The sequence below is a fragment of the Eimeria mitis genome, genomic scaffold (assembly GCF_000499745.2).
Source record: "Eimeria mitis Houghton genomic scaffold, Emh_scaff2422, whole genome shotgun sequence".
Taxonomy (NCBI): Eukaryota; Apicomplexa; class Conoidasida; order Eucoccidiorida; family Eimeriidae; genus Eimeria; species Eimeria mitis.
Genome location: NW_024015139.1, coordinates 1 through 7,936, shown reverse-complemented (window position 1 = coordinate 7,936; position 7,936 = coordinate 1). Strand labels below are relative to the sequence as shown.

Sequence of the window (7,936 nt, the reverse complement as noted above, 5' to 3'; positions counted from 1 at the left end):
CAGCAGCAGCAGCAGCACCTGGGGCTCAGTGTCTCCCCAGGCGCATGCAGCAGGAATGGAGAAGGGCTGCTGCAGTTCTCCAGCGACTCCGTTGTGGATGCTTTGCTATCGTTGTTGCAGCAGCGGCAATCGCAGCAGCAGCTGGACTCGCAGCAACAGCAGCAGCAGCAGCAGCAGCAGCAGCAGCAGCTTGCCCTTGCGCTTGGCGGTGGGGCCCCCCAGCGCTCATCATGTGGGTGGCAAGGGCCGACGCAGCACCACGGCTGTGAGGAGGCTGCTGGGGAGACAGCTGAATCTTCGTTGCTGCTTCTAAAGCAGCAGCAGCAGCACGAGGAGCAGCAGCAGCAACAACAGCAGCAGCTGCTGCAGGAGCAACAGGAAGCGAAACACGCGGGAGATCTGTGCGTGAATGAGGCGGGATCGACGCCGTTGCCAGCCCACTTCCGAGCAGCAAGCAGCAGCAGCAGCAGCAGCAGCAGCAGCATTGCTGCAGCAGGGCCCAAAGAAACAGTGCAGCAGGCGCCCATCCAGCCAGAGGCCATGCTGCAGCTGCTACAACAAATGAGCAGCTGTGGCTCCGTGGCTCACGTGGCTCTCGCGCTGCAGCAGCAGCAGCAGCAACAACAGCAGCAGCAGCAGCAGGAGGCGAACATAAAGCGTATGGCTGAGAGCCTTGGACTGTTGGAGCTCGGTGATAGGCGCAGCAGCAGCAGCAGCAGCAGCAGCAGCTCAGCTGGCGTGGTGTCATCGGAGGCTTCTCCAGCAGGAGTAGCGCTGAGTCAGCAGCCATCTCAGCAGCAGCAACAGCAGCAGCAGCAGCAGCAGCGGCAGCAGCGGCAGCAACAGCTACATACAGAGCAGGAGCAGCAGCTGATGGCTGTGCGGCAGTGTGCACGAAGAGGCAGCGAAGGCTTCGCGGAGACCCGCGGCAGCACGGGGGGCCGCCAGCGCCGCAGGAGAGAGAAGAGGAAGGAGGGGAGGTATTCAGTACCCTTAGCAGCAGGAGACCTTGTAAGTCAATTGATGCTGTTGCTGCTGCTGCTGCTGCTGCTGCAAGTGCTTCTGTTGCTGCATCTGCTGCTGCTACTGCTACTGCTTCTACTGCGGCAAGTACTGCTGCTGTAGCTGGTGCTGCTGCTGCTGCTGCTGCAAGCCCGGTTCAGTGATCGATGCGTCGAAGCTGCCTCCAGCGTTGGCGGTTTAGGGTTTAGGGTTTAGGGTTTAGGGTTTGTGTGTGTTTGTGTGATAAGCTTGAGGGGACGGCGCTGTCACCGAGCTGCAGTTTGCTGCTGGAGGAATGCCGACTCAATGCCAGAGACCTCACACCCCAAGAGCTGAGCTCAGTCCTCGTGCGTCACTACTGCTGCTGCTGCTGCTGTTGCTGCTGCTGCTGCTGCTGCTGCTGCTGCTGCTGCTCCAGCCAGTTCTGTTGCTGCTACCTCTTCGTTGCAGCAGCATCTGCTGCAGCATTTGCTGCAGCGGCTGCGAGTGTGTGCGCTGCTGCATTTGCTGTATCAGTTGCAGGGTTTAGTGTGTTGCAGTGGTGGGGTTGTTGTGTTTATATATTTGGGGTGTATGGTGAGGTTTGTGTTTTTTCTGCAGCTGGATTTCTCTACGAATGCACTAGGGTCCCGCATCATCGTTCATCTTCTTGATAGCAGCACAGATGAAGCACGCCGGCTGATGCTGCAGCAGCTGCTGCCGCATATACGCAGCCTAGCAGCAGACATAGCTGGCAACTTTATCGTACAGAAACTCCTAGATATATGTAAGCAAAGTAGCTCTGCTGCTGCTGCTGTTGTTGCTCTTGCTGCTGCTGCTGCTATCCACTAAAGACACTGTGCTGCAGCTTCTGCTGCTGCGTCTGCCCTGCTGCTGCCGCTGCTGCCCTGCTGCTGTCGCTGCTACCTTGTGGGGTGGCTTCTCGCGGTGTGACAAAACGCGAGCCATCAGCAGCAGGAGGGTGATAGGCTGCTGCTGCTGCTGCTGCTGCTGCTGCTGCTGTTTCTTACCAGGCCCCCCTGAAGAGAAGAAGATGCTGCACGGCCAGATGCTGAAAGACGTGCTGCGGCTGTCTCTGCGCACTTATGGGTGCCGCGTTATCCAGAAAGCTCTTGACGTTCGTCGCTGCTGCTTCTGCTGCTGCTTCCGCTGCTGCTGCTGCTGCTGCTGCTGCTGCTGGGGTGGTTGAAGCTGCTGCTTGGCGTACTGTGGTGATGCAGAGAAGCTGGTGCTGCCGCTGCTGGCAGCAGGAGCTGTTCGCTGCTAAGCAGCAGTTGCAGCAGTCGTCTGCTGCTGCAGCAGCAGCAGCTCTTAGCTGCTAAGCAGAATCACGTTTATATGCCTGAATCGAGTGCGTTGATATGTGCTGCTGCTGCTGCTGCTGCTGCTGCTGCTGCTGGTTGCTGCAGGTGTTGGACGATGAGGATAGAGTGGCTGTGGCTAAGGAACTGGAGGGCAACGTGCTGACCTGCATTGGCGACCAAAATGGTGAGAGAATATCCTGTCTCCTCTTCTCTCCCCTACACAGCATAAATTTATTTTTTCAGGATTTTTCTTTGTTTTCTAGATGCTGTCTCCTTTCTCCTTTTGCATCTACATGGGGTCTTCTGGCTCCGTCTGGTTGTTTTTTTTTTTCTGGTGTTTCTCTGTCTCTGTCTCGTCCGGCTTGGCTGGCGGTGTGCGTGTAGCAACGCCTAGTCACGGATGCCTCTCGGCGCCTTCTAACTGTGTGTTTGTTTTTGCTGCTGCTGCTGCTGCTTTTGCTGCTCTTGCTGCTGCTGCTGCTGCTGCAGGCAACCACGTGATTCAGAAGTGCATAGAGAGACTACCAAAAGGAGGAGCTCAGTTTATCCTCGATGCTATCGCTGGACAGGAGGCGGCCCTGGCTTCTCACTGTTACGGTTGCCGCATCATTCAGAGGCTGGCAGAGGCTTGCGACATAGACCAAATTGTTAGCACCAACATAAACCCTAATCATAAACCCTAATAAACCCTAAACCCTAAACCATACACTAAACTAAACTGCACAGCAACCACATACAACGCAACAAGCAACCGCGGGATGGCTCGTTCCTTTCTCGATTTAGGGTTTAGGGTTCATCGTCTAGGGTTGGGGGTTTATGGCTTGGGGTTCAGAGTTCAGGGCCTAGGGTTTACGTTTTTAGTCTAGCATTTAGAATCTGGTGTTTGGGGTTTAGGATTTAGGGTTTAGGGTTAGGATGTATGGTGTAGGGTTTGGGCTTGAGGGGCTAGGGTTTAGGGTTTTAGTGTTTTAGTGTTCATGTGTTGCTGTTGCTGCAGACCCCCGTCCTCAACGCTGTGATGGCCTCCCTGCCCTCTCTAGCAGAAGACCAGTTCGGGAATTATGTTATTCAACACCTGCTGGAATACGGCAGAGAGACAGACAAACAGTGAGCACCAGCAGCAGCAGCAGCAGCAGCAGCAGCAGCAACAGCAGCACAGCACGCCTCGCCTCTGGGGTGTATGCGCAGCTTTCCATGGCCCAGTGAAGTGTATCACTATGCCTATCCTTTGGGGTGTATGCACAGCCTCTCGTGGCGCAGTGGGCCTCTACTTTGTGGTGTATGTACAGCGTGTCGTGTGGTGGGTGTGTTGGCTGCTGCTTTACCTTCAGGGAGATTTTGGAGTTGCTGAAGGCTAACCTCTCAAAGCTAGCGACGCAGAAATACGCGTGGTGAGCAGCCCTGCTTGGATAGGTGGCGTTAGGGTTTAGGGTTTAGGGTTTAGGGTTTTGGGGTGTAACGGGATCTAGGGCGTCGGGTTTGGGGTTGTGAGGGTGTCGAGGGTTTAGGGTTTATGATTGAGACTGGACTTAGTACGGGTTTACGTTTTATGGTTTCCGCCGCGAAACACCAAGACAAAACAGCGCTGACGTTCTGTGCTGCTGTGCTGCTGCGTGTGGGGTGTATCTGCAGCAATGTCGTGGAGAGGGCTTTAAGCCTCAACACTCTCGGGCGGGCACAGGCGGAGTTGATTGCCGTGGCTCTCAAACCAGATCCCCAGTAAGCGAACAAAACCCTCTGCTGACGCTGTTGTCTCCTGCTGCTGCTGCCTACTGCTGCTGCCTGCTGCTGCTGGCTCCTGCAGTTGCTCCGTGATGCTGATTCCTGCTGCTCGTTGGTGTTGCTACTCCCTCTTCTCCTTTTTTTCTGACCCATCGGTTACACGTGTATAGAGGTGTGTGTATGCATTCCGTATAGCATAGATGCGTTAGCTCCTGAGAGTGTGGTTGAAGTGTCAGGGTGTTCTGAGCCTCCTCCTCAGTGTTTGGGGCTGGCGACGCTGACGCTGCTGTGTGCATGCATGCATGTACAGGAAGGGCGCTCCCGTGACGGCTTTGATGCTGGATCGTTACGGAAACTATGTGGTCCAGCGAATGGTAGAAGTTGCAGAGGGGCAGCAGCGGGTGCAGCTCTTCCACCGCCTCTTAGAGCAGTTGCCGCTTCTCCGCAGCTGCACTTACGGTGAGCAGACCCCACAGATGCTGCAGAACCTTGAGGGGCTTGTCTGTGTCTTTATCGTAAGAGACAGCAGCAGCAGCAGCAGCAGCGGGAGAGCTATGCTGCTGCTGCTGCTGCTGCTGTTAGTTGCGTTTTTTTTTCTTTTTGGGTGAAAGTGGAATGGGTGTACTTGTGGTGCTGCAGGCAAACACATTGTGGCGGCATTGGACCGTCTGGATATCAGCGGCAGCTGTCCAAGCGAAGCAGCAGGAGCTGCTGCTGCGACGACCGCAGCGCCCGTACTACCATTGAGGCGCCGTGGATCAACCCTGCAGCCGCAGCAGCAGCAGCAGCAGCAGCAGCAGCAGCAAGCAGGACTTGCTTCTCCCCCCGCAGGTCGGCGCAGGACTGTGCCCCAAGACCAACGCAGTCAGCGCCAGGGGAGGAAGCAGCAACACGCCTCCCTCAGAACAGGAACCAGGCCCAAGGCAGCGAAGAGTGAGGGGGGCCCCCAAGACATATTAGGTGGGTTGGTGGACCGCCGCCTGCCGCGGGAGGGGCGCGGTTCAAGAAAGCCCACAGGAACGCAGCGCAATCTTTCTATCGCAGCTGCAGGGGGATTAACTCAGCAGCAGCAGCAACAACAGCAGCAACAACAACAGCAGCAGCAGCTGCTGATGCTGCTGGAAGGGAGGCGGGACTGTATACCGCCCCAGGCAGCGGAGACGGGCCAAGGCCAGGGGCCCTTCAGCATCCGCCCGAAGGCCGTCTCAGCTGTACCGACTGCAGCTGCGCGGCTGCTGTTAACTGACACCCCGCAGCAGACGCATGCAGCAGTGCAGAGTGCTGCAGTGGAGGGTTTGGGGCTGCTAGCTGATCTGCCTTGTGGCCCTCCACTTGCAGGACTGAAGAATCCGAGGATCGCCGCTGCTGCTGCGGATTCATTTGTCTTTGGAGGCGTCGACAGCAGCGGAGGGGCGGGGCCTCCCAGACCCAATGCCCTATCAGACCTGCTCAGCATCTGGGGGGGACAGCAGCAGCAGCAGCAGCAGCAGCAGCAGCAGCAGCAGCCGCTGCAGCAACAACAGCAGCAGCAACCGTCTCTGTGCAGCACTGCAGACGCCGGCGCCCCCGAACCTTTCGAGGGACCCGTAGGCGAGCAAACAGGCAGTGCAGCAGGCAGGCGGGATGAGTGGAAGTGGGGACAGACGCCTTTGTTCTTTCATCAGCCTACACCCCCGTCTTGGTAGCCACAGCCAGCCAGCTGTCATTCAGTGCTGCTGCAACAGACACAGCAACAGCTGTGCGCCGCAACCGGAAATAAGAGAGCAAATGCGGCAACACACAGTGTAACGCCAGCAGCAGCAGCAGCAGCAGCAGCCGTAGCAGCAGCCGCAGCAGCCGCAGCAGCAGCATTTATCAATGTGGAAACAATGGTAGCTGGAGAGGCAACAGCAAGCCCAGCAGTAGCCACAGCAGCAGCAGCGGAGAGGAGAGGGGCAGTCTTTGCGTCGTTATATCCCATCTCTATGCAGCTGCAGCAGAACAGCACCATAGACAACTGGGGCTGTGTAATTTATATCAATAGTTGTTGTGGCTGTTGCGAAGCAGCGTAAAAGAAGGGTGAAGGTCTTCTCTCTATCGAGCCAACTCGTGCTGGAGCAGAGCAGGCTGTTCATCTCTTGCCCTAGGTGTGGGGGCACACAGTGACAGTGACAGAATTTTGACAGAGACAAGACACTGAGAAGCGTGTGTAGTCTCTGATGCCTCCAGTTGAGTCATTTGTGTCTTAAAATATGTTGTTGTTGGGAGACGGCCCTAGGGGACATATGCCCTTGATGAGGCCCCACGTGTTCTTCGCCCCCAAAGAAATGCATAAAACAACACAACAAGAGAGGGGCCGATGAAGGAACGGTGGCAGGTGCGAGTTCCGCAGTATTTATTTATTTATTTATTCAGCGGCGTCTCAACCGGTTCCTCATCTCTATGATGTTGTCTCAGGTCATACATATTTTGAATTGAGTTCAGCTTCTTGGGAAAGAAGTAGCAGCAGGTGCAGGAGCTGCTGGTGATTCTAGCGGTCCCATCCCGACTCTTGTTATTGACATTGTTCCTTCTGCTGTTACTACTGTTAATTTATTGTATTGTTTCAAGTGCGAGGTCGTCTGTTGGGGCTTGGAGACAGCAGCATGATGCTCTGTCCTTGCACAGGGGACCCATATATACATATTATATTTTAGTGCTGATTTTATTGCGCAACGTCCCCTCCCTTTGTTGAGGCTTGTGTAGCGTTCCGCTCCGTTCCTAATGATTAAAAACGGGGTTTTGTGTGTACTTGCGTGATCTCCACTCAAGGAGTGGATGACATGTGCCGTGTAGAGAGCAGCACAAGAGCTGCTTCATTTCGATTTTCAAATGACACCGCCTGCTATCAGCGGTGTCCTGTGTCTGAGAGCATCAGCGAGGCCGGCGATGAGGCCCCCATGCCTTCGTCCCTCAAATGCTCTTAGTTAACAACGAACAGATTCGTATTATCACAGCAGTGCTGTGCCTCTAGACAGGGTGCAGCTGGCGGCAAGGGACCAAGATGTGGCTGTATGTATGATTTTGTTGTGCATGCACTCTGCCGCCGTTGCGAGCCGAAGTGCGCTGCCGGGATGCAGGTCTCATACAGGTAGTGGCAGCATCTCGCAGGGATGTGAGCCGTCCTTCGCTTGCGGGGCAGCCGCCTGAAAGGCGTTGCAACGCGGGCAGCCAAAGTGCAGCTGTCTCTTGTTTTACAATGTGGCCTCCGGGCGGGACCGTAGCCCTCTTTGAAGTGTTACTCTGAGGTGTTGCTAAAACCCTTGCTATCCGTCTAATGTCTGCTTTGTCTTTTCCTTGTTACACACAAAACTAACCACTCACACGATAAACCAAACTACAACGCAGAACAGCTGCATGATGGCCTCTAGCAGGGCTCGACACATAGATAAGCAGCGAACACGTAGGGTTATGAAAGAGCTGCATGTAATTCAGGAGAGAAAAGAGGCGAACTAGCAAAACCCCCAAACACGGATGTCACAGCCTATACTGGTTGCTGCGGGGCTCCTAGTGTTGAGGTAGTAGTACCCAGGTGCAGTGTGGCAAGCACTAGAAAAAACTTAAATTAAAAAATGTAGTGACCGATAGATTTCAATATTCTTGTGAAGCATATATTTAATAATATATGAAATTTTTTACTAATATTTACTCATATTATTCTCGTACTTTGTAGTGGCTGCTGCTTCACATGAATATATTGCAACATACGCTCTGAGAAAACAACAGTTTTCCCCTCCGTAGATTTACTCATCAGTTCTACTAACTAAAGTGAATGTTCAAAACTCCAAGCAGCTACAGCGCCAATAACCAACTGTATATATAACCAACTATATATATATATATATATATATATATATATATATATATATATATATATATATATATATATA

General features: G+C 54.2%; 1 protein-coding gene across 1 annotated transcript; it reads left to right on the top strand.

The window, feature by feature from the left end:
• Nucleotides 1-97: 97 nt before the first annotated feature.
• On the top strand, nt 98-5,713 carry EMH_0053610 (pumilio-family RNA binding repeat domain-containing protein, putative; the record flags this gene model as incomplete). The annotated part of the gene is made up of 12 exons (XM_038022441.1): nt 98-265; nt 319-1,011; nt 1,251-1,349; nt 1,603-1,768; nt 2,016-2,119; nt 2,412-2,490; nt 2,796-2,953; nt 3,304-3,413; nt 3,638-3,697; nt 3,939-4,025; nt 4,339-4,487; nt 4,668-5,713. The coding sequence occupies 12 exons, from the start codon at nt 98-100 to the stop codon at nt 5,711-5,713; spliced, it is 2,919 nt and encodes a 972-aa protein (XP_037878295.1).
• Nucleotides 5,714-7,936: the final 2,223 nt, after the last annotated feature.